This window comes from Camelina sativa, chromosome 4 (assembly GCF_000633955.1).
Source record: "Camelina sativa cultivar DH55 chromosome 4, Cs, whole genome shotgun sequence".
Lineage (NCBI taxonomy): Eukaryota > Viridiplantae > Streptophyta > Magnoliopsida > Brassicales > Brassicaceae > Camelina > Camelina sativa.
The window spans coordinates 26479260-26505045 of NC_025688.1; the positions used below are offsets into that span (position 1 = coordinate 26479260).

Consider the following 25786-nt stretch of genomic DNA (forward strand, 5'->3'; position numbering starts at 1 on the left):
CATGCCTTTGCCACCTTGATATTTTGCTAAAATGGATCATCAACATTTTAATTACTCTACTAAATTTTGGCTTTCAAATTTATACTGTGACTATATTTTATGTTACGTTTGAGAGGATTCCTACGTCTCATAATTCAGTAAACAGTTGATTATGAGATATCATATAACTAACAACTAATGTTGAACTGTGCATAAAAGAAATTAAAATAAGATTTTCATATAATATGAAATTAAATGGACGCAAACTTTTTCTACAGATTCTTATGCTAAACTGTCACACGCTTCCGGTACGTGGCTTATCGATCAGGAAATGCCAAGATACTGAGCCCACCTCACAAGTCACAAGGTCACATCTCCATCATTTGTTTCTCAATATTATCGTTAACATTTGTTACAACATGCAAGAAAACGAAAGAAAGATATCACAATATGGGTCAAGCTCTCAATACCGGTTCGTCCTTTCTCTTTCTCCCACAAAATCACGTCTTCTATTGAATTCATTTATAAATACATACACATATATCTTTCTTTTCTATATGATAAAGATTTAATACATTGTATATTTCAACTAATTTTTCTTTCCCGGGGTAACTTAATTATGGAACGAAGCAAAAGGGAAAGGAGAGGTAGACGTAAAAGACTTGGAAGCAATGGCTGAAAATTGCTACCGCAAACGCTTTGAAGAACAAAATGACGATCAAGAATGGTCTTTCGGCGATTTCTACCGCATTGTTGCTGAAGCTGTCGAGTAATTTTTTATATAATATTCTTCTTATTATCTTTTATTTTTTTTCTTCGGGAATTTATATAAAGCACGATAGGAATCGAGAACGTGAATCGAGAACAGTTAGTTGGTCTCCCTAAAACTCGAGTTTGGACACCACAAAATTATTATAGTTTTGGTCCGGGCGGCTTGTATGTCAATGCTATAAAAATAAAATAGAAAGAATGATAAAGACTCGAGCCAAATTAGTCGGCATCAAGATAATTTGATTATGGTATATAAATGATATTATACATGTGATATGATTATATTTATTTGGGTGCGACAGAGAAATCAACAGAAGACTCGGTGGTACGCAACTTAAGGTGCCAAGTGTTGATAAATTACAGGAAGCTTATGAGGTAAAAATCGCCTTAACTTGCTTTTTGTTTGAATAACAAAACCCTCTGCTGTATACAGAGTCTCTTAGATTTGGTTTACTCTAAACCGAAATAAGATTACAATTGAAACTCAATGTGTTAACCGTGAACAAATTGGTTTAATTAATGATCTTGGTCGGTCTCTTGAAATCGAGCAGAGACACAACCTCGGGGAGGGGAAGAAGCTATCGAAGGACGAGTTTCAGAAGCTTCTTCAGGAGGTTTTGATCGGAGCTGGGTTCACCGGCGTTGGAGGAGTGAAAGAGTTTCTTCTGTTCATCTTCGGAGTTCCTGCGCTCGCCGTCTTCCTCAAGAACCGTATAGCTCCGACGTCCCTATCCAACGATATTTTCATCCCAGCCGTCACCTCCGCCACCGTCTTCCTCCTCGCCAAGCTCAACAAGATATGACTATAATCGTTTGACCTTTTGCGAGCTTTGCTTTGTTTGGATTTGTATTGGCGATTGATTGATGATTATGCGTGTTTGTGAAATATATAGAAAGTTTCACTCTTTTAGTTGATTGATTGTTGAAACTTGAAAGAGAAAGAAATGAACTTATGTTGTTCGACAGAATGCCTCAGTGAGTTTAAAGTTAACTCTGTTTTTTTATTTTTTTTCAGTGAGTTTAAGTTAACGAATTCAGATTGGGGATCTAATTAGTCTAAATTGGTCCATATTGAAAGTATGTTTCAATTTATTTTGTTAGAAATAGATATGTCTTTGTATTAGAGGAAAGCAAGGAGAAGCTAAATATAGAGTATTTGGGGGTCCTGCTTGTTTCTCTAAATTTCAAGGCTTTCATTGGTTTGAGGACATGAACGAGTCTTTTCTTCGAATGTCAAAATTAGTTTTGGAAACTGAAAAGAAAAGATGAAATCTCGGAGACATTTTTTCCCTTTTAACTATTTTTTGGCGATTGGTTTTTTTCTCTGTTTTTCTTTCTTTGGTTTGAAAACATGGTCTAGACAATCAAATCATTCAATCCAATAATGCTGCTATCTGAATAAGATCTTTGCCTCCGACTCAGTTACAATTGAGATCACAGAAACTCGCAGAGGCAAAAGAAAATGACCAATGGGACATATGTTGATGATCTCTTGGGTATTTGTACATCTTTAGGATTGTTGTCTAGACATATCTTATGAGGGCATTCTAGTTACTGATAGCTTACAGGTTTATAAGATAGAGGTTTCCTTTAGTTTAACACAATGAGCAAGGACCAGAGCTATGTTCTAAAAGCATGGGAGGTGACCGTGCGAAAGACCCAGCAAGCAAAGAAGCGGGCAAATAGCGTTTTTGGAACAGTATCGGTAGCACCACATGCAGAGAACGATGCTACAAGTGATGATATTGACGATGAGACCACCACTAACAGGAGCAGCACTGAGGAGTTCTACCATGCTGAGAGGGTGCTTCCCAATGGGGACTACTACACAGGTCAATGGTATGATAATTTTCCTCATGGCAATGGAAAATACCTCTGGACAGATGGTTGCATGTACATTGGTGAGTGGTACAATGGGAAAACCATGGGGAATGGAAAGTTCGGGTGGCCATCTGGTGCCACATACGAAGGAGAGTTTAAAAGTGGTTACATGGATGGTATTGGCACATACACGGGTCCGAGTGGAGACGCTTATAAAGGTCAGTGGGTGATGAACCTGAAGCATGGACATGGTGTCAAGAGTTTTGCAAATGGGGATGCCTACGATGGTGAATGGAGGAGAGGTTTGCAAGAAGGTCAAGGAAAGTACCAATGGAGCGATGGGTGCTATTACATTGGCGAATGGAAGAATGGTACGATATGTGGCAAAGGGAGTTTTGTTTGGACAAATGGAAATAGATACGACGGGTTTTGGGATGAAGGTTTCCCCAGAGGGAATGGGACGTATAAATGGGACGATGGAAGTTTCTATGTTGGCCATTGGTCTAAGGATCCAGAGGAGATGAATGGTACATATTACCCGTCAGGAAAAGAAGGGAATCTTGACTGGGATCCTAAAGATTTGTTTAATAATCTGAGTGAGTACAGTATCTGCAGCGGAGAAAGGGTTCCAACGTTGCCTTCACAGAAGAAACTATCTGTTTGGAATTCTTCCAAGCGTATAGAGAAGCCTAGGAGGATGTCTGTTGATGGGAGGGTAAGTGTTGGCGTAGATAGAGCGTTTGAGAAGATGAATATGTGGGGGAACGAAATCGGTGAAGGAGGTACCGATATGAGGAAGGAATTGGATGCAGAGCTGATGAGATTGGACGCTGAAGGCCTTCAGAGCCTGAAGTCGAGCCCTGTGCCTATGAAACTTCCAAAAGCAGGAAGGAAGCAAGGGGAGACAATATCCAAAGGGCATCGCAATTACGATCTTATGCTTAATCTGCAATTAGGAATCAGGTAAGAGAGACTGTGTCCTGAGTTTTACAATTTGAAGTTTGTTGGTATATATATTTGTTGTCATTTTTAGTGAGTTTTATTCCCCGCAGGCATTCTGTTGGAAGACAAGCTCCAGCGGCATCTCTTGATCTGAAGCCTTCAGCTTTCGATCCAAAAGATAAGATATGGAGGAGGTTTCCGCGTGAAGGAACCAAGTACACTCCTCCACATCAATCTACTGAATTCAAATGGAAAGATTATTGCCCACTAGTTTTCAGGTTAGACCCAAAAATCCCTTTACCTATTTCACATATATACAAATTCTGTTGTATGCTTTAACATGTTTTGCTTATGATTTAATTCCCAGGAGCTTGAGGAAGCTATTCAAAGTAGACCCAGCTGATTACATGTTATCGATTTGTGGGAATGATGCCCTTCGAGAACTATCATCCCCTGGCAAAAGTGGGAGCTTTTTTTATTTAACAAACGATGATCGCTACATGATAAAAACAATGAAGAAGTCGGAAACAAAAGTGAGTTCTTTTCAAATTACCGGTTAGAAAGTGTTGGCTTGCTACTACCGAGATTTCAGACTGCATTTACTGAAACTATTTTCTTTCTTTTTGTCTTCCTAATGTAGGTGCTTCTGAGGATGCTTGCAGCATATTACAACCATGTTCGAGCATTTGAGAACTCTTTGGTAATCAGATTCTTTGGTCTACACTGTGTGAAATTGAATGGACCAACCCAAAAGAAGGTAGATACAAGATTTTAACACTTGATTTGGCATGGCTTTTGAAACGATTGATTTGGATTCATACCTTTTGGTCTACATATAATGCAGGTGCGATTCGTCATTATGGGTAATCTGTTTTGTTCCAAGTACTCTGTTCACAGACGCTTTGATCTGAAAGGATCTTCTCTTGGTCGTACAACTGACAAACCTGAATCAGAAATCGATTCAAACACGATCTTGAAAGACCTCGACTTGAATTTCATCTTCAGATTGCAGAAAGTATGGTACCAAGAATTTATAAGGTCAAAAACCATTACACTCTACTTTTACAAAAGTTTGTTTGCGCTTGCCCCATTTCTCATGGCTCATTTCTCACATTACAGGCAAATCGATAAAGACTGCGAGTTTCTAGAACAGGAGAGAATAATGGATTACAGTCTTCTAGTTGGGATTCACTTCAGAGAAGCTTCTGTCGCTGGAGAGCTTATTCCTTCTGGAGCTCGAACGCCTATTGGTTAGCATCTGTCAAATCAAAAATGTTTTTTCTTCCCATCAGCAAAAAATTGAATAATTTATAGAAGCAAAATGATTGTTTCCTTATCTACTACAGGTGAATCAGAAGAAGAATCAGGCCCTCGTCTTTCTAGAGCAGAGGTTGATCAGCTTCTTTCAGATCCTTCAAGGTAACACAACACGAGATCAATACCAACACTTTTAAACTCAAAACAGAAACACATCAACATTGATGTCGGATATGTTTGTATTTGCAGGTGGGCAAGTATAAGATTGGGGACCAACATGCCAGCGCGTGCAGAGAGAACGATGAGAAAAAACGACTGTGAGCTTCAGCTTGTGGGAGAACCTACAGGGGAGTTCTACGAAGTGGTGATGATATTTGGGATTATTGACATTCTTCAGGATTATGATATCAGCAAGAAGCTTGAACATGCGTACAAGAGCATACAGTATGACCCTTCGTCTATATCTGCGGTTGATCCAAGACAATACTCGAGGCGTTTCCGTGACTTTATCTTCAAAGTCTTCACAGATGACAATTGAGAAGGGGTTATATTGTCTCTGGGATATTTAGCTTTCTTGTGTCCCAAGAAAGAGGGATAGATACTTTGGCAAAAGGGCTCTGCAAACGGACGACCTTGCAAAGTATGAAGTATGAATCCCATTTTGTTTGTTTATTTCAAAATTTAATAGATCTTTCTGATTTTTGTATTAATCTTTGTAATCAGTTAAAATCCATAGCAATAAATATTCTTGTTCTTATTCTTTCCTTGTATTAATCTTATGTAACCTTAAACAAAACAACCACAAACACTTTCATTATATAAAAAAAAATGATTTTCTTGTTTGAAATTCTTGTAAATAAAATGGTTTGAAAGTTTAAAGTTATAATATGTTGAAAGTTACATAATTTCCACTAATAGGTTTAAAAAAAAAAAAAAAAAGTAGAAAAGTGGGGGGTTGAGATACAATTTGGTTTTAGTTGATAAAATATACTTATTTTACAGATACATTTACACTAAAGTAAATCCGTCAACCACACTAAAAGAAAAAAAGTTGAAGTGGGTGGTGATATATACAGTTTAGAATTCCAAATGTGATATGATTATTCTAAAATGGTAATCAAGTATCTTTGATGCACCAACCAAAAGATTCGTTCAAAAACAGAAAAGATTCTGGCAAAAGAAATTATAACTCTTTTCTCCTAAAAATTAAAAGTTTCTTGGTCTAGTAATGGGATGCTGAACAAGACATGAAAGCACAAAAACTTTATAAAAGATAACACAAATATTTGGGTAAATGTAAGTTACGTATGTGATGATGATATCTTTTGTATTCTTCAATAAAGAAATAAGAGTAAAAAGATTCCAATAATTGTTCCCAAGTTCTAACTATTGCTGTTGTTGTCGTTTTCTGTCAAGAGAACTTATGAGAATGAGAGAATCAATCATCTCTTGTTTTCTTCTGCCCCATTTGTCGCCATAGCATTAAACTATATACAGTAAAACCTCTATAAATTAATAATGTTGGGACCAAGACATTTTATTAATTTATAGTGATATTAATTTATCTATAAATTAATAATTATTATTATATAGTGTAAATTAATAATTATTAATTTATAGATATATTTTAATAATTTGAATATTTAAAATTATGAATTGAGACAATTTTAGCAAAATGTAATTTTACTTTTGGTTTTTGTAAATTTTATGGTATTGGAATTGAATTTGTAATATATAGAAAACATTATTAACAATAAATTACAAATACAATAGACAAATTCACTTATACACATGACATACATAAATTCAAATTTATGAATAATAATATCAATTGTTGTATTTTAATAGTCAATCAAAATATCAAAATGTAAATGATGAATATCTAGAAATTGAAAATTTCCAAAAATTAGCTAGTTTTTGGCATGTTACAGAATATTGTATATCATTATAGTTTGAAAATTCAACATAACAATTGTTTTATAGATATGAGTTTTAGGAGAAACATATATTATATATATGTAAATTTACATGATTATTAATTTATGATATTATTGGGACTATATTTTACACGGAGATTTCAAAAAAATTATTATTTTATTATCTTATCAAATTTTGTTATTTTTTACACTGACCCGACTTGGGACTAGCAAAATTTATTAATTTATACTGTTTATTAATTTATAGAGTATTAATTTATAGAGGTTTTACTGTAGTATACAATTACATTAACGACTGTTTAAACGCTTAAATAATTTAGGTTAACAAATACTATGTGATTACGTATTGTTTGAATTAAACCAAGCACTTGCCATTAATTATTCATTTAATGATCGTTCTGGTATCTGTAAAGGCACACACACATGCGTCAGTCGTCACCAAAACGCACCGCTAAATCTTTTAAAGACGCGATCGCGTTTGAAAGCTAATAAAAACAAGAGAGGAGATCAAAAAATCCATCACCTTTTACAATAACAACAACCAAAACAGCGACGGCGATTCGAGTCCCCAGCGTAGTGGTCGTGCTCTCTCTCATTGATCACTCTTAGAGCTCTCGTGCCGTGTGATCTGAAACGACAACCACCGTTTTGGATTTTTCTCTGCGATTCCGGTGTTCCGTACACTTCACCGCAGGGGATAAATCTTTGCTTCCGTTTTGACTTTTTTTTTTTGAAAAAAAAAAACGGCAACAGTCGCACGGAGAAAGTAGTGAGTTCGAAAGCCGATCGGCTCTCGGCGTTTGTTTTCGTCTTCTTAGGAGCTTTAATCCATGGCGCTACAGTCTCCCGGCACCGCCGGAGCTTCGTCTTCTCTTTCCCGGCTTCTCTCCTCCGCGAAATTAAGTTCTACTAAGGCTCTCTTCTCTGTTGACTTCGTCGGATCCTACTGTGTTTCCAAAGGGAGTAAACGGCGTAACGAACTCTCCGGGTTTCGCGGCTACAGTCCACTGCTGAAGTCCTCCCTGAGGTCTCCGTTGTCGGTTAAAGCGATCCTTAATTCTGACCAGCCCGCTGGTGTTGCATCGGCTTCGTTTTCTGATCTGAAACCTAAGGTAATCGTGGTTCTTTACGATCCTTGTTAAGCTGGAAGATAGATAAAGCTTGCATATTCATCTGCTGTTGATCTAGGTTTTTTGGTTTTGACTTTTTGGGTATACGAAGTTTTTGTTCGAGTCTTGAACTTAGACACTTGAAATAGAGGTTTAGTTATGGACGTTTGATATGAATTTTTGCTGGGTTTTAATTTTGTTTTAATTGCATCGTCGCAGGTGGCCTACTTGGAAGATATAATTTCAGAAAGGGGAGCATGTGGTGTTGGGTTTATCGCGAACTTGGAGAATAAGGCTACACATAGTATTGTAAATGATGCTCTTATAGCACTTGGTTGTATGGAACACAGGGGAGGGTGTGGTTCTGATAATACTTCGGGTGATGGTTCTGGTTTGATGACTTCTATTCCCTGGGATCTGTTTAACGAATGGGCTGTAAAGCAAGGAATGGCTTCTTTCGATAAGATGCATACGGGTGTTGGAATGCTGTTCCTACCGAGAGATGAAAACATTAGGAAAGAAGCCAAGAAAGGTGAACATATAATAGTTGTATGCGTATTGGTTGTGAAATTGCAGCTCTGGTATCCACTCCAAGCGGTGTTTTTTTTTTTCTATGTTTAACATGTAATATCGTTGACCAAAAAAAAAAAAACATGTAATATCTTCCTTTGCTAAATCATGTTTGACATTTCTCTCCAGTGATTACAAGTATTTTTGAGAAAGAGGGCCTGGAAGTGCTTGCATGGAGAGCTGTTCCTGTAGAACCGTCCATTGTCGGTCATAATGCGAAACAGACAATGCCAAACACCGAACAGGTCTTTGTTAGAATTGTCAAAGACGATAAAGTAGACGACGTTGAACGAGAACTTTACCTTTGCAGGAAGCTGATTGAAAGAGCAGTTGCTTCTGAAAGTTGGGCCTCTGAGCTCTACTTTAGCTCCTTGTCCAATCAGACCATTGTTTACAAGGGAATGCTTCGGTCAGAAGTTCTTGGGTTATTTTACCCCGACCTTCAAAATGATCTATATAAATCTGCTTTTGCCATCTATCATCGAAGATTTAGCACAAATACCAGTCCCAGATGGCATCTTGCTCAACCCATGAGGTTTCTTGGACACAATGGGGAGATCAATACCATACAGGTTATGTCTCTCTTCTGGTCAATTGCTTTGTTGGATCTAAGACTAAGCTAGCTCCTCGTCACTGAAACCGAACAAGTTTTGCAGGGGAACCTAAACTGGATGACATCACGAGAAGCATCTCTAAGATCACCTGTCTGGCATGGACGTGAAAATGATATCCGTCCAATTAGCAATCCAAAGGCTTCGGACTCCGCTAACCTTGACAGTGCAGCAGAGGTATGAGTCATCTAACCTCCAAACTTCTGTTTGACTCTTGTGATTCTCTTTGTAATATCCCCTTCTGGAGGAAAGAAGAAGAGGCGTCGAAAGTGTTGTTTGCGTTTGGGACTAAGCAATATTCTGCATACCTATAACTTGTCTAACTGTTGACCAAAATATAATGTTCTCTGATATTTAACGAGCATTTCATGAAAATAGGAACTCATCTTGCAAGTACATACATTTATGCACTCTTCAGAATAACCACAAGGCCTAGGTTATAGACTCTTTTTTTTATTGCTGCAAGATTCAATGTATTGATGATATTGAAATTGTGCAGCTATTGATAAGAAGTGGCCGGACTCCAGAGGAATCTCTTATGATTCTTGTCCCGGAGGCGTATAAAAATCACCCGACTTTAATGATTAAATACCCTGAGGTATTGATTTGTGTTTGCTCTTTTGGTCTTTATGGATAGTTGCAACTGCAATTGCTTCTTATCTGCTTTTCAACTGCAGGCTGTAGACTTTTATGATTATTACAAGGGCCAGATGGAGCCCTGGGATGGACCTGCTTTGGTATTGTTCAGGTAAGTTGCCTGGAAGTTTCTTGCCCTTGGAAATTTAGTCATGTATGCAAGATTTAAGCTCTTTGCTGCCCTTATTCCTCAACAGTTTTCTTAACTAAGAATAATGTGTACTTACAACTGTTCTAGAAGGCTTGTAAGTATTGATCACTCAGATCTTTCCTACTCTTTTATTGGTTGTATCCACAATTGTGGACTACTGGAGAGCAAATGACCCTGAAGTTAATTTGTCGCTCAAAGTGGTAGCTAGTCTAGCTAGAAAGTCTGTCGCATTTCTTTCTTCTGCTTTCACATTCCAAAACTTAATCATCTTGACTTGTTTGGTGCAGTGATGGAAAGACTGTTGGAGCTTGCCTTGACCGTAATGGACTTCGACCTGCTAGATATTGGCGCACAAGTGATAATGTTGTTTATGTAGCCTCTGAGGTGCGTTTTGTCTTTTACTCTATGTACGTGCTCTTTATCATCTAAGCATGGTGGTAATGATTGCCAGCAGATCATTTGGCTTATGCTTGAAAGTTGAATCTTAAAGCTTTGGTCCTGACAGGTCAGAAAACCAATTTGTTTAATCACTTTGGAAGTTTTTTCGTTTTTCTTTTTTGGAATAGTTATTCCAACTGATTTTTGAGATACGATAACCAGTATAAGATAGTTTCTTAGTGATCATTTAGATTGACATCTAGGAGTGTTTACAATCTCCTCTAGGAAACCAAAAATTTTCGTTGTAGACAGATTTCTATGAAACCGAGTTTATACTTTGCAAAGCAAATAGATGATCGGTTTGGATAAACAGGGGCTCTGTTACCAATTTTTTATATATCTCGGCTGCAGAAGAGTTGCTAAGTGATGCCTTTATACAGGTCGGAGTTCTTCCAATGGATGAATCAAAAATCACCATGAAGGGTCGTCTTGGACCTGGCATGATGATATCTGTTGACTTAGAGAGTGGACAGGTTGGTGCACCAGATCACCGTTTATTGTTCTCATTATTTGTTAACACTCATGCTTTTTTTTTTATTTTGTATCTCATTATTAATATTTGAGTTCAGGTATATGAAAACACAGAAGTAAAGAAGCGGGTTGCATCTTATAACCCATATGGAAAGTGGGTTAGTGAAAACTTGCGAAACCTGAGGCCTTCTAATTTTCTTTCGTCAGCAATCATGGAGACTGACGAGACCTTAAGACACCAACAGTAAGCCTTTCTGTTTTGTCTGTTCTATGCTCCCATCATCTGCTGTGGTTATTTATCTAAAATCAGAGCACAAATCTTTTCTTAACTCTTATTCTTCTTGTATACTTGACATACATCTGTTGTGAAGTTGATTTTTTTTCGAAGTACAAAATTCATCAGTGGTTTTCACCAGCAGAATTCAATGGTTTTGAATAATGACGAATTAGACACTAATTTTGGCTATTCATGATATATCTTGACTATGAGGAACTAGGGCGTTTGGCTACTCGAGTGAAGATGTTCAAATGGTAATTGAGTCGATGGCTGCACAAGGAAAAGAACCTACGTTTTGCATGGGGGATGATACTCCAGTGGCAGTATTGTCTCAAAAGCCGCATATGCTTTATGATTATTTCAAGCAGCGGTTTGCTCAGGTTTGTACGTTTCATAAGAGGGCATTTGAACTGCTTTATTCGTCTGATCTTGGTTAACTGAATGCATGATTTGTCTTGGTAGATTATTGAACTGTCCTTGAAATGCTCTTAGTGGTTCTTCACATGGTCTACTTGCAGGTTACAAATCCAGCTATTGATCCTCTTCGAGAAGGATTGGTCATGTCACTTGAAGTTAATATTGGAAAGCGTGGTAATATATTGGAGGTTGGGCCTCAGAATGTTTCACAGGTCAGAATGCCTAAATTTTGGATTTTGTATTGGCTTAGATATATTTGGCTTTTGCAAGATTTCATATTTGTCAAGACTTGTGATTTTATGAGCAGGTCGTTTTGTCTGGTCCTGTACTAAACGAACGGGAGCTTGAGGGTTTGCTCAGCGATCCACAATTAAAATCTCAAGTCTTGCCCACATTTTTTGACATTCATAGAGGAATTGAAGGATCTTTAAAGAAGGGTCTTCTAAAACTCTGTGAAGCTGCAGATGAAGCGGTTCGCAATGGTTCCCAAGTGCTTGTTCTCTCAGACAGATCTAATAATCCGGTACATGAAATTTGCGTTCAATAGTGATTTTAGATGTATGATATGTAAATGTATGATTATCAGCTCTTACAGTGCCCTCCTTTTACATTTAAGTTTTGGTCTACTAACAGCTATGCTCTAGGCTATGATTCCGAACTAGCAGCATTTTTATCTTTGTTCATGCCAAAATTGGAACTGTTGAGGGAAAGAAAGTTATAATGTGAACTTACTAATTCCATATTTCTGGTTGCATTGATGATTTTTTTTAGTGAACTGCTATTGTTGGCATCCTTAGAACGGTGTTCTGTTATGTATTCTCGCTGTTAGTCTTTGTATGCTTCACTGCTATCCAGTTTCCTTCAGTTATTACAATTTTCGTTAAACTGAAGCTCATTATCAGGGTCATACTTGGGTGCTATTTTCTTTTCTAGCTATCTTTACATATTTGTAACTTCACTGTCCATTCCTAAATCAGCAGCCTATCCCTTTTTCAGGAACCAACTCGACCTGCAATTCCAATGCTGTTGGCTGTGGGTGCTGTTCACCAACATCTGATTCAAAATGGTCTTCGGATGTCAGCTTCGATAATTGCAGATACAGCTCAGTGCTTTAGTACGCATCACTTTGCCTGTTTGATTGGATATGGAGCAAGGTTTCTACTTTTCTTTTTCATTGAATTTTTTACCTTATTAGGCTCTTTCTTAACGCACAAAAGCAAGTCACGTGGAGTTCTTACATTGTTTATTCTCTCTTTCAGTCCTTTATGCTAAATGCTAGCACTATCTACAATAGACTCATGTTTATTCTTACGTAGCTTATGATACGCTCGTATTCTTGATTTTAAGTTGAGTGATGATTTGAGAGTGCTTTCCTCAACTGTTAGATAACACATCTATTAAAATGATACGGAATTATGTCTATAACCATTTTCAGTGCTATATGCCCGTACCTAGCACTGGAGACATGTAGACAGTGGCGTCTGAGCAACAAGACCGTGAACATGATGAGAAACGGAAAAATGCCTACTGTAACTATGGAACAGGCTCAAAAGAATTATCGTAAGGTCAGAAAACTTCTAACCATTGACAGAAAAAGAAATTCGAGTGGTGATAAGCCGTTCTTGCATGCCTATATTGTTTGCAAAATTGATTGTAATCTTCCCCTGTTGTAATATCGCAACCGTCTTTATAAGTATTGGAAGAAAGGTATCCTAAGATTCTTTAAATTGCTATCACAGGCTGTTAACACTGGTCTTCTCAAGGTTCTCTCTAAGATGGGCATCTCGTTATTCTCTAGGTTCAGTTTCTGAACCATCTATTTTGTTTTTGACCTTATCACTGTATCTGTTTAACACATGAGCTCTTTCTTTTCAGTTATTGTGGAGCACAAATATTTGAGATTTATGGATTGGGGAATGAGGTTGTTGAATTCTCGTTCCGTGGTAGTGCATCTCAAATTGGTGGATTAACTTTGGATGAGGTCAGCATACCCTAAACCTTTTTATACGAAGATATTTGATGAGTTGCCTGGTTTGAGTACATAAATGTTACTGGAGTATTATTTTACGATATCAACTTAATACCTCTTAGATGTTAAGGTTCTGGACCTCAGTTTAGATGCTATTTTCATCTATAACACTAAACAGAAATACTAATATATGCACACATTTTTTGGCTTCTGTAATAGGCTTATATGCTTAGTATTGTTGTTCTTTTCCTCTCTTGATGTTGCTTTAGTTTTAAATAAGCGACTAGTTTTAACAGATCAATAGCTCAACTGTTGCTGAGAAATATAATTATCAGAGCTAGAGTGGAGTTACATATAGTTCAATGGGAAACTCTGAAGGCAGGAACTGTACTCTTCTCCCTAAATTGTTAGTGAATACTTATGAAGTATTGAGTTTATACATGTTGAAGGTTCTTATAAAGACTGAGATCTCGTCTACTGTTGAATGCTTCTCATATATATATTTTCGCCCAATTTAAATTTGTTTTTATTACAAAGAGATGCCATTGGCATCTAGTTCCTAATTTCTCCTATATTTTGCAGCTGGCTAGGGAGACGTTAACTTTCTGGGTGAGGGCATTTTCTGAGGATACAGCCAAACGGCTAGAGAACTTTGGTTTCATTCAATTTAGGCCTGGAGGTACTTTTCTGGACTGAAAATGTTTTAGTTATGAGCTTGCATGTCTATGCACAAATGCATACCCTCCTGTCACAAAGACATATCCTGCTGCCTTTGTATATATGTACAACTATGTCAAGTTAGATAGAGCTTTTCAAGTGTATATAAATTACATAATAAGGTTGCATAAGCACAGACGCACCTTTCTATTTATCTGTTCCTTAAGTGGATTGTATTGCTACTGTTCGTTATCCCATGAAGCTTTCTAGTATTATCTTTGATTTGGTATGTTTTGTTATTTGAAAGGCGAATATCACGGAAACAACCCAGAAATGTCTAAATTACTTCATAAAGCTGTCCGCGAAAAGAGTGAGACAGCCTATGCAGTCTATCAGCAACATTTATCCAACCGTCCTATTACGGTGAGTGCAATAATCTCATCTTCATATCTGATCGTCTGTTCTTTGGAACAAGTGAATATTATTTCTATACATTCTTGCTGTAGGTTTTCCGCGATCTTCTTGAGTTCAAAAGTGACCGTAAGCCTATCCCGGTTGGGAAGGTTGAGCCTGCTTCCTGTATTGTGGAACGGTTTTGTACAGGTGGCATGTCTCTTGGAGCAATCTCAAGAGAAACTCATGAGACAATTGCTATTGCAATGAACAGATTAGGCGGAAAATCCAATTCAGGGGAAGGAGGCGAGGTAATACTCATTTTCTAGTTCAGATTTTGTTCAACTTCAGAAAGCATAATTTATCTCCATAGTCGCTAAAAAATCATCGTCTGATCTTTCTAGGATCCGATCCGCTGGAAGCCGCTTACAGATGTTGTTGATGGGTATTCTTCAACACTGCCGCATCTTAAAGGTCTTCGAAATGGGGATACAGCAACAAGTGCTATTAAGCAGGTAGCGGAAGTCAACTAGACTAGTGGACATTTCATATTAACATGTGTACAGTCTGCTCACTCTGAGGAAGTTACTTGGAACTCTTTTGTTTCCTCCATGGACATTTTTAATGTATACTCTGTCTAATGTTTCCCAAACATCAAAATGACCTTTTGTATTCTCATAGGTTGCTTCAGGACGTTTTGGTGTCACCCCGACGTTTTTGGTTAATGCGGATCAGTTGGAAATCAAAGTTGCTCAAGGAGCGAAGCCTGGTGAAGGTGGCCAACTTCCTGGGAAAAAAGTTAGCGCATATATTGCTAGACTCAGAAATTCTAAACCAGGAGTTCCGCTTATTTCCCCACCCCCACATCATGATATTTACTCCATAGAGGATCTGGCGCAGTTGATCTTTGATCTCCATCAGGTATTTTTCTTTGACTACAAGTATCTTACCAACTTTTCGAGTCAGGGCTCCCTCTGAACAAATTTTAATAATCAGGTCAACCCCAAGGCTAAAGTGTCAGTCAAGCTTGTATCAGAAGCTGGAATAGGAACAGTTGCCTCAGGAGTAGCGAAGGCTAATGCTGATATCATACAGGTATGCACTTCAGATTTTGTGAGAAATCTGATATTAGAGAATTGTATATATTAGTCTTCTGATTATGCAATTCTTTAATCAACATCTTAGCTAATAAGACATGCAATTCTGCCATCAATTTGCTTTTAGTATGCACTCTCTGGGGCAATTCTATGACAGGATATATAATCAGTATAAACTTGGCTTCAGGGACCACTTCCATGTCTCTTCTAGTTTATCTATTAACGATCCTTATTCCATTTTTCAAAAAAATTGTACATGTTCATTTGTGTGTCTTTGAGTTACAGAAACATAGTTATAGAATTATGGATTTGCTTCTTTGTTTACAGATATCAGGGTATGATGGCGGAACTGGAGCCAGCCCTATAAGTTCCATAAAGCATGCTGGTGGCCCGTGGGAACTTGGACTAGCTGAAACCCAGAAGGTATATATACCTTCATAATGAGAATTTGTTATTTTCATTTTGGTTGACCATGTTTATCAACTTCATTCTTTCTGTGTAGTCTCTTATTAACTCCTTGATGTCTATTAATGGCTAAGATTCAATCTTTTGCAGACTCTTATTGGAAATGGACTTAGGGAAAGAGTCATTATCAGGGTTGATGGTGGGTTCAAGAGTGGTGTTGATGTGTTGATAGCTGCAGCTATGGGCGCTGATGAGTATGGATTTGGTACTCTGGCCATGATTGCCACAGGGTGTATTATGGCTCGTATTTGCCACACTAATAACTGCCCCGTTGGTGTTGCCAGTCAGGTAATGTGGACTCTCTTTTTAGTTGTTAATATATATTTTTCCAATTGATAACCATTTTCTGCTAAGATTTTTCTAAATTCGGTTACAGAGAGAGGAACTGCGTGCACGTTTCCCTGGTCTTCCCGGTGATCTTGTCAATTTCTTCTTGTATATTGCAGAGGAGGTAATCTTCGAGAAATTTTCACTTATATATAATTTTCATTGGTTTTAGCACTTAATATTTCATCTAATTTTCGTAGGTGAGGGGGATACTAGCTCAGTTGGGGTATGAAAAATTGGATGATATAATTGGGCGGACAGATTTGCTAAAGCATAGGGATATCTCTCTCGTAAAAACTCATCTTGACCTCAGTTATCTCCTATCTGTAAGTCAAGAACTGTATTTATTGTTTTTATTGTGCATACACCTACCTGCAACCTGTATTGGTGTAAATCTTATTTCTTCTTCAAAATTTTCAGTCTGCTGGGCTGCCAAAACGAAGCAGTACTTCCATTAGGAAGCAGGAGGTTCACTCAAATGGTCCTGTTCTTGATGATACTCTACTTCAGGATCCAGAGGTAAGCATAGTTTCTTACTTGTTGACTCTTGAACTAGACGTTATATTAGTTTCTTACTTGTTGACTCTTGAACTAAACATATTGATTATGTAGCTTATGCACAAATCTCAAAACAACCTTGTTTAGTTGTTTATGACTGCTTTTACTTTAGTAGAGCCTAGACTTTCAAAGAAAGAGGTTTTACTGTATGTATGGTAGAGTAAACTCTTCTACATATGCAAGAATACTCTAATACTTACTTTTTGGTTGCTTCCCAGATAATGGATGCAATTGAGAATGAAAAAACAGTTGACAAAACCATGAGTATATACAACGTGGACCGTGCTGTTTGCGGTCGGATTGCTGGGGTGATTGCGAAGAAATACGGAGACACAGGTTTTGCTGGACAACTGAACCTAACGTAAGAAAAATACCATCCAAATTATGAATAGATATTTAATGAGATATGCATGTTTTAAACTTTCACAATCCACTATGTACCCCTATAGGTTCACCGGAAGTGCTGGCCAATCTTTTGCATGTTTCCTAACTCCTGGAATGAATATACGTCTTGTGGGTGAAGCCAACGACTATGTGGGAAAGGTGTCTCTCAAATTCAATGTTTTCTTTCGACAATATTTTGGATTAATGGTCTCCTAATATACCCTTTTACCTCACAAGGGAATGGCCGGAGGTGAAGTTGTGATATTGCCAGTTGAATCGACTGGTTTTCGTCCTGAAGACGCAACTATTGTAGGAAACACTTGTCTGTATGGTGCAACTGGTGGTTTCTTATTTGTCAGAGGCAAAGCAGGAGAGAGATTTGCGGTTAGAAACTCTCTAGCTCAAGCTGTAGTTGAAGGCACTGGAGATCATTGCTGTGAATATATGACTGGTGGTTGTGTCGTTGTACTTGGGAAGTAAGTAACACCTCATTTTCTCAGCCTTGAGCCCGAAACCAGAACCTAGAATTTAGTAATGTCTTAAACGCCATAGGTCATAATCGTTTCTCTCTGAAACTGCAGAGTTGGTAGAAACGTAGCCGCCGGGATGACAGGTGGACTAGCATATATCCTTGACGAGGACAATACACTCCTCCCTAAGGTTTAACATTACAAAGTCTGCTAATAGATCTCGAAAATATTTTCTCTAAAGTTTGTGAAACATTAAAATAATCGCAATGAACAGGTGAACAAGGAAATAGTGAAGATCCAAAGAGTGACTTCACCAGTGGGACAAACACAGCTTAAGAGCCTGATCCAAGCTCATGCGGTAACTAACTAATTATCTCTCTTTCTTGTCTATTCACGGATACAAATCATCTCATGAATCGCTCTATTATGATAGGAGAAAACGGGAAGCAGCAAAGGAGCAATGATTGTAGAGGAATGGGACAAGTATCTAGGAATGTTCTGGCAACTTGTACCGCCGAGTGAAGAAGACACACTTGAGGCTAACTCCGACAACATCCTGAAAACAAGCACCGGAGATGAAGAACAGGTTTCAAACACATATGCAGAGAAGTAAACAATTTGATCGTTGGTATCTTTTTCATCTTGAGACTCTTGAGATGTTGCATGAGCTGAATATTCTGACATGTATTTGTACTAGAAGAAAATATAATTCTTGTGTATGCAAAGATATGCATTTTGAAAGTCAGAAAATAACAAAAACTCGTAAAGTCTTGATGGACCATGTATTGCACAACAAATCTTAGTATTGACTAAAGATGAGAATACTCAGACATGGAGCCAAGAACATGACCAAAATTATATATATACTTTCAGTTCTATTTTTTTTTTCTTGTATTTCTTTCTAGTTTAACTTTAACAAATTTAATTCACATTTTAATTGTTTAGTATACATATAACTTAACTAAAAATGTTAGTAAAACTACTAAATTAGTAACATCAAACAATATTATCTCTTTTGTAGTTCATTTGTTATTTTTAGAGTTTGAATTTATTTGATATGGTTAGATAAGTGAATTTAAATGTAATACATATATTTATAGTTTATTGTGAATTTAAGTTTGTAAATGTGTCTTTTTAATTATTAAATTATACATATCATATAATATAAGTAATTAAGTATAATTATAAACCAATAAAAGCAACACTTTCAAAAATTTGGGTTTATTTTTTATTTCAAAATATAAAATATGTTAAATGAAAGATATACTTTGATGCTATCAAATTAGTATATATAATTTATGTGACATTTTTATAATAGAAATTTATTATTATTAATTATATGTGTTTGTGCCTCGTATAAAATAGTCTTTTGCATCCGCGACTGGTTGGTATCTTGTTCATCTTTTGTACAGTCGAAGTCCTGGTGGAGATAAGTCTCTCAGTTTCTGAGTTAATTTACGTGACAAGTTCTCCATTTGATTTTGACATGGATTTGGTCTGGATTCGCTTTCTTTTAGTTTGCTCGGTCGTTAATAATAAAACGAAGTCCAGCATGTATGTATTCTTTGTATGCCATGGAATGGTGGGAATATAGTAGTCTGACGATACCCGATTATTAAGAGGGGTTTCGATATTTCTTTACTGTGCTTTAGGATACTCAATTTGGTTTTTCATGGTAAGATGTTATTTAAGTAATCAATATAGAAAAATATAGTGGTCAAACTAAAATTAAATCTAATTGTAGATACGATGAGTTTAGAATAAAAGTTGGTTCAGCTTAGATTATTTTGGTTTTTGTTAAATTCAATATAGATAATTTGAACAGAATTAATCTTTCGTTTTTGTTTTTAGTTTTTACTGATAACTTATTTTGATTAGTCCGAATAAGTTTGATGTTCTCTGGTCAAATTATTGGTAGTCTGTCCACATCGGTAAATATATAAGAAACAAAACATGTAAGACCATACGACTCTTGAGATATATGCATAACCTGAAAATACAATTCTTGTGTATTCAAAGATTTGTATTGTGAAAGAATCTTTTGATTTTCTAACAAAAGAAGAAAAAAGAAAAAGGAAAAAGTCTGTTGAGATTTTCTAGTAATGCATGTACGTTGAACGTTTAATAAAAGTTTAAAAGACACAGTTTGTTTAAAACCGATGTTTGTCCCCAAATGAATGACTGGGTCACGAGAAAGGTACGTGTGTGTTCGTTGACAATATACTCCATTAAGTTTTTTAATGTTTATATTTCTCTCTGTTGTGTCTCATGAGTCATGACAGAGATATAGCTGACACGTGTGAACGTCCGTGTCTTAGCGTCAGTATTATTTTCGTGTCCCATGAAATTTTCCAATCTATTGAATATAGAAAGTTCTTAAAACACCAAAAATAAATCGAAAGTTCTTTTAAGCACCAAAAACCGAAATTGACACGTTCATTGCATACTCACCGAAAGCCATAGAGTAAGAAGATGTCAGCATTTACTAATTTTACAACAACAAAAAATGGCAAGAGAGCGTAAGTTCAGTGCATTTGTGATAGAAATCGTTACGTCTTCTCTTATCTTCCTCTCCTTAACCAACAGTACTATACATTGTATCTTTCTATAAATTATGTGCTATCTCTGCCGTTTATTTTGACTGTTTGTTTTCGTTACGAATGAAAAACTCAGTATTTCGAGATAAAAATGTCAAGAAAATAACAAGTATTTAGCTGTTGTTCAGTCGGTATTCAGCAGTTAATGATGCTTACAAAGTTTATTAGTACTAGATTTAAATCAAACTTTTAAAATCATCTTTTTCACGATTGAGTATTGACGCTCATTTCGTTGGCCCACCTATAACCATCCCAAATTTAAAGCGTCCTTACCTACAAATTATATATCTCTAATACGGAAATAAGTCAAATAATTAACGACCATGGAAAAAGAAAAGAACTGATTTGTAGTTTTTTGTACGTAGATGGAGAAAGAAGGAAAGCAAAAAACTAACTAATTGTCAAAAAAAAAAGAAAAAAAAAAAAAAAAAAAAAAANAAAACACTATGAGAAAGTGAAAAACCTTTTCTATATAATAAATCGGAAATAACCATATATAATCTTATATATTACGTTATTATAAGAAAGTTTTCGATGGAGTAAAACGAAAACCAACCTATGTAATCAATTACAGTATGTGAGAACAAAAAAAATTAGCAAGTGAATCGGGAAGCATATACAGTATTGTCAATTACAATATATACGTACGTAAAAGTATAGCATGTATGTATTTGGCCAAATTTTCTAGTAGTATTTATTTCGTGAAGCATTTAATAATCTTTTCCCTATATGTATTTTTATTTAATTGTAACGCTGAAATAAGTAAATAAAACGGTTTCAAGTTTCCTAACGAGCGTCCCCTCCGTCAAATCCTAAGCGATTCAAGAACGTGAGTGCTGATTCCATAACTAATGAGTGGCGTTACATTACTAGTAAATTTTTAAAAATAAAGGAAAAAATAATCGAATATCATTCATATTGCATATCAGCATATGTAAAATTCCATAACGCAAAATTTCAGTGTATAATGCAGAAACACGAATCTGTGATCATTGAGTGCTACAAAATATTATATACGGACTGACGATAAATCTCGTTCTTGCATCGATAGAAAATGGTTTGATTAATTAGAAAATTAGAGATACACTACAAATTTTACAATGACTCTTATCAGAAGATCCCATTTGAATCCCCCAAAGAAGAAAATGAAAAGAAAAATTAAATAAAAAAATAAACAAGGAAAAGATCTAATTTTGAATCAAATGGTCCGGATACTGCATGGATTTAACAGTTATCGTCAAATGAAACAAAAACCCAAAACCCATCAAACGACGACGCATTCACATATGTGCGTTGTGTCATCTGGATCGAATAGCACATTATATTGTCTCGCACTATCATCACATATTCACATTACATGACTATATATGAGTAGTGTCAAAAGAAGAAGAAGAAGAAGAGAGAAGATGAGATTGATGAGGTGGATAACAAATGGCTAAGTAAATAAGCATTAGCATCAGCACCACCGGAATTCCCATCAAAATCATCGGAGGGGGCGGAAGAGGTGGCAGAACGGCCGGAAGAACCGCTAATAGCAACATCACCACACCGATCATAAACATTCCTAGCTATGCTCCTTTTGTATATAAATCTTCTCTTTTCTTTCTATGTTCCTGCACACATATGTGTGTGTGTGTATATAATGTCGCATAGGTTTTCAATAACTTTTTTTTTTTGTGTAAGAGAGAAAGACGTTACGGCTTACAAGTGAAGCTCATGCACTGAGCAAAACTATTTGCTTATTCGCTCAATGACAAATACCCTTCTTTTTATTTTTATTTAACATATTTATTTACAAATATTATTAATAAATTAATAGTAATACATATTTCATCTCTCTCTACTTTAGTATAAAAATAGTCTCTCCATTTGAAATAAATGTCAATTTATTTTTTCACACATTGTAAGGAAACAAAAAAAAATCCCTTCAATCAATTTCTATTGTTAATAAAAATTTATAAAGTGAAAATTGGAATTACGATAAAGTAAACACATTTTAAGGAAATGGAATCTAAAGTTATATTGACAGCGCAGGATAGTAAGGCCATCTTTAACGGGACAACTGATCTTAAAGTAATTATAATAATATTATAATTAGATAATAATATTATAATGAAGTAAGAGAGAGAAAGAGAGAAAAATATATATATAAATCAAGATCACTGTTCAAGACCAGATCTTACTCAAGACCGTTTCTCCGCTTGTTCCTCTATTGTTTGAGTTTTTTTTATTTTTCTATACTCAAGATCAGTGTAAAAGATGCCCCAATAAAGATGGCCTAATACTTGTCATAAATGACTAAAGTAGAGGTTGTTGGAAAAACAAAACCAAGAATCTAAAATATGGAGGGACGTTTGACAAAGGTAGGCTAGCTACGTATTAACGTGGCGGCTTTAATTAGTTTCCATTAATGTGCATTTAGATGACTGAAACCGTAAGGAGGGGTTGGTGAATTTATAGGAGAGAGTGTGTTTGATACTCTGAATCTGAAAATCAAGTCGTTTTAAGTGTATTTATTTCATCTTATTCCACCATATACATTTAACCCAATTTATTGCGATTGTCCATTTTAGGTCTTTCTCAACGGCTAATCACAAAATATGTTTTATTTATTAATTTTTTTTCCTTTTCCTTCAATTATAAAAGTTTGTTTGTATATAGTGTCAGTGTTGAGGGTTGTTTCTTAGGCAAGTCGGGATCTTAACATCGTTGCTTGTCTATATTACATTTTGTTTTCCATAGTTTCTCTCATAGGTTCTTCTTTTATACCAACGTACCCCATCAAATATTGACTCGAGCTCTTCTCTTTTCTTTTGTAGAGATGTGACAATATATTTTCTATGTTCCATAGTATAAGATGTTTTTGTAAAAAATTATTTGTTTCATTTTAAAAAAAAAAAATCAAAATTTAATACAGATTTTTAATATTGTTTGGTCAATTAAGACCTTTCTAAGTTTTAAAAAATGATTACCGAAAATCATGATACTAAGTATAGAATAGGGTAAAATGAAGGTTAGTTTCATTCGGGTATTGATGCATGCATAGAAATATCTCGCTTTCTTTCAATATCCGAATCAAACCAATCTTGATTTAAATTAATATCAAAGAGAAAACCATCAATAGATATTTTCATATTGATCATCCATATTTTTTATACTTCACTATTTTGTTAAAAATTATAGTTGTTAGTTTAGCATTCCCTCAGTTTGAACATTTAATTTAATTATATATATATAATACAACTTTCTATACAAATTATAAATGTATTTGACACTTTAAAATCTTTTTAATAATAGGATGAAATTAAAAATTATTTTGTAAAAAGAAACTAAACCAAAACATCGTCTATTTTGAAACAGGGAGTAATGTTCAAATGTCCAAACATTTGAATTTGTAAAACAAGTACATTCCGTGTCTAGGGATTATATGATGAGTCACGTAATCATCACTTAACGTCGTTATTCACACACAATTTATCCGAACCTTTTGTATTCTTCCCTTTTCTCGAAATGTATCCCTAAGGTTACGATTGAGTCACTAAAGCCCTTAATCTCGTGACCAAACAAAAAATTAATAATAATAATAATAATAAAGAGCAGAATTTCAAGACGTATGCTATCAAACTCACTTGTATGTATAGGTGCAGTGGATCTAATTTGTGTGGACAAATTAAATGCCTTCTCGTATGCTTTTTGTTTTGTCGATAGATAGAGACCCTTCGATAAAGCGATGACAAAGATTATTTAATTATTTTTGTTCCTTTTTTCTTACTTGAATATGGTCAAATCTCCTTTCTGTTTTGTGTATTGTCTCAAAACTCGCCTACACTATTCCCCCGGATAAATGATCTCATATCATATGGATGATGATTACAAAGTTGAAGAGCTAAATTTTGAGTGGTTATAACAACATCAATAAAATGTAGTCACCATTTCGTGATTAAATTTAATTTGAAAATGTTTCTTTTAAATCCACTTGTTGGAAAGTTGGAACGTAGTGTGTGAATAGATGCATGCATGATATTTGTGAAGTCAATTCTTCTTTCTTTTTGAATTTTACATAGTTCTTCTATGAGTTATATCATTAGACCGACGATAATGCGCATCCCCAAACTATTTTTCATGATATAACATAAGATAATGCTCACATATTGGTTAGTCGTTACACAATCATGAGTTACAACTCTTTTACCTGCCAGCCGTCGTGCCTACGTACAAGTCAAATTCAAATTTATAACTTCTCTTCATTTGCAAAAAGCAATATTGGCACAGCGATAAGAATGATTAAACACTTGTATATATATGCTGTGATACAATTCACCCAGTGTCGCTATATAGGTTTAGAGTCTAGACCAAATAGTCGATACTATGCACTGCAGTACGTATGGAGACAATTATTATTGGGTGTATAATTGAAAAATGGAATAAATTGATTGATAAGAACACTGCACTGATACACGAAGAAGAAGCATGCTTCTTGTTTTTTCTGGTACATCAACTTTAACAGTCGACGTTCACTGTACGCATGACCAAAGTAAGAGTAGCAATCTTACGTTTTGAAGAAATTAGGGGGAAAGGAAACGAAGGGGGAATCAAACTTAAGAAATAAGACAGATCTTAAAAAAAAAAAAAAAAATCAGAATTCACTTTTGACCTTATTAAAAGAATCTAATTGTGTGTCGATCGATGGCTTATGACGACCAGATGGCGCATCCACTTAGTCTGTCTCTCGGACATCAAAGGACGATTCCCTATTTTCCAATGTGTAATAAGTAATAACATAGGTGTGGTCCACACCATACCCAATGAAAAATCTAGTTGTACAAACAAACATACATTCATATTAAATAAACAAGTGATCAATGTACTGTAATATGATAAACAGTGTACTTATTACAAATTGTGGTGTTACTGACTTGCAGTTATCAAGTAATTTGCGTCACATTATTAAATATTTCACATTTTCCATTTTATAAGATGTTTCAGCTAAAGATACATATAATAAAATATTTCACATTTTTATAAAAAACAATTTATTTTTAGTATAAAATCAACCAATTATATAAACATATATATATATATATATATCAATATAAATGATCCAAAAATGTTTAGTATATTTAAATTTGTATAGAAAACTTTTTCAAAAAAATATAAAAATAAAGAAAAATTCCTAGACATCTTATAAATAAAACAGGACAGAAAATACTATATTATCAAGTCAATCATTTTCAATATTTTCGCTCGATTTGTTTATATATTTTTAGTAGTTTATACATCCCAGCTTGACCATTTTTGGTTTAATTTAGTTTCTACGTTGTTTTTTCTTTAAGTAATGCATGTATGATGTTTTTCTTTTTTTTTTTTTTTTTTTTTTTTTTNTGCTAATTCAGGGGTAATCCTAAGCCTACATAGGCCCAGACTAATCTCCTGGGAAAAGGGCAACCCATGGGTAGGCCCTCTTCCAGGTATTCAAATGGGT

The 25786-nt window shown here is 35.4% G+C and overlaps 3 protein-coding genes across 5 annotated transcripts; all 3 read left to right on the forward strand.

Moving 5' to 3' along the window:
• On the forward strand, window positions 346–1718 carry LOC104782607. Its single transcript, XM_010507583.1, has 4 exons — window positions 346–451; window positions 610–748; window positions 1053–1125; window positions 1302–1718. Exons 1-4 carry the CDS (start codon window positions 430–432, stop codon window positions 1551–1553), a joined length of 486 nt encoding a protein of 161 aa, XP_010505885.1. The 5' UTR covers window positions 346–429; the 3' UTR covers window positions 1554–1718.
• Window positions 1831–5612, forward strand: LOC104782608 (phosphatidylinositol 4-phosphate 5-kinase 5-like). Its single transcript, XM_010507584.1, has 8 exons — window positions 1831–3534; window positions 3624–3791; window positions 3881–4046; window positions 4154–4270; window positions 4358–4551; window positions 4633–4763; window positions 4860–4932; window positions 5020–5612. Exons 1-8 carry the CDS (start codon window positions 2354–2356, stop codon window positions 5306–5308), a joined length of 2319 nt encoding a protein of 772 aa, XP_010505886.1. The 5' UTR covers window positions 1831–2353; the 3' UTR covers window positions 5309–5612.
• Window positions 7538–18536, forward strand: LOC104782609 (ferredoxin-dependent glutamate synthase 2, chloroplastic-like). 3 transcript variants are annotated; one of them, XM_010507585.2, is made up of 33 exons: window positions 7538–7819; window positions 8036–8348; window positions 8516–8958; window positions 9043–9174; window positions 9497–9595; window positions 9675–9745; window positions 10072–10168; window positions 10603–10695; window positions 10792–10937; window positions 11191–11350; window positions 11489–11599; window positions 11695–11910; window positions 12384–12541; window positions 12823–12952; window positions 13127–13185; window positions 13263–13368; window positions 13939–14035; window positions 14321–14436; window positions 14520–14717; window positions 14811–14921; window positions 15088–15327; window positions 15403–15501; window positions 15831–15926; window positions 16059–16256; window positions 16345–16419; window positions 16496–16621; window positions 16716–16814; window positions 17072–17214; window positions 17303–17396; window positions 17475–17713; window positions 17819–17897; window positions 17982–18065; window positions 18141–18536. In XM_010507585.2, exons 1-33 carry the CDS (start codon window positions 7538–7540, stop codon window positions 18318–18320), a joined length of 4890 nt encoding a protein of 1629 aa, XP_010505887.1. In that variant the 3' UTR covers window positions 18321–18536. The 3 variants fall into 3 exon arrangements, with proteins under 3 accessions (XP_010505887.1, XP_010505888.1, XP_010505889.1); XM_010507586.1 differs by lacking the exon at window positions 7538–7819 and having other exon boundaries at window positions 8181–8348; window positions 8516–8631; window positions 8697–8958; XM_010507587.1 differs by lacking the exons at window positions 7538–7819; window positions 8036–8348; window positions 8516–8958; ... (1 more) ...; window positions 9497–9595; window positions 9675–9745 and adding an exon at window positions 9886–9984.

What these genes read in the sequence shown, in the direction of transcription:
- LOC104782607 (XM_010507583.1), top strand. Translation starts at nt 430, where the DNA reads ATGGGTCAAGCTCTCAATACCG. An exon ending in GGGTCAAGCTCTCAATACCG is followed by an intron (nt 452 to 609) that starts GTTCGTCCTTTC and finishes TATGGAACGAAG; the next exon opens with CAAAAGGGAAAGGAGAGGTA. An exon ending in ATTGTTGCTGAAGCTGTCGA is followed by an intron (nt 749 to 1,052) that starts GTAATTTTTTAT and finishes TGGGTGCGACAG; the next exon opens with AGAAATCAACAGAAGACTCG.
- LOC104782608 (XM_010507584.1), top strand. Translation starts at nt 2,354, where the DNA reads ATGAGCAAGGACCAGAGCTATGTTCTAAAAGCATGGGAGGTGACCGTG. An exon ending in TATTGCCCACTAGTTTTCAG is followed by an intron (nt 3,792 to 3,880) that starts GTTAGACCCAAA and finishes TTTAATTCCCAG; the next exon opens with GAGCTTGAGGAAGCTATTCA. An exon ending in TGGTACCAAGAATTTATAAG is followed by an intron (nt 4,552 to 4,632) that starts GTCAAAAACCAT and finishes CTCACATTACAG; the next exon opens with GCAAATCGATAAAGACTGCG.
- LOC104782609 (XM_010507585.2), top strand. Translation starts at nt 7,538, where the DNA reads ATGGCGCTACAGTCTCCCGGCACCGCCGGAGCTTCGTCTTCTCTTTCC. An exon ending in TAATGATTAAATACCCTGAG is followed by an intron (nt 9,596 to 9,674) that starts GTATTGATTTGT and finishes TTTCAACTGCAG; the next exon opens with GCTGTAGACTTTTATGATTA. An exon ending in TTGATTGGATATGGAGCAAG is followed by an intron (nt 12,542 to 12,822) that starts GTTTCTACTTTT and finishes AACCATTTTCAG; the next exon opens with TGCTATATGCCCGTACCTAG.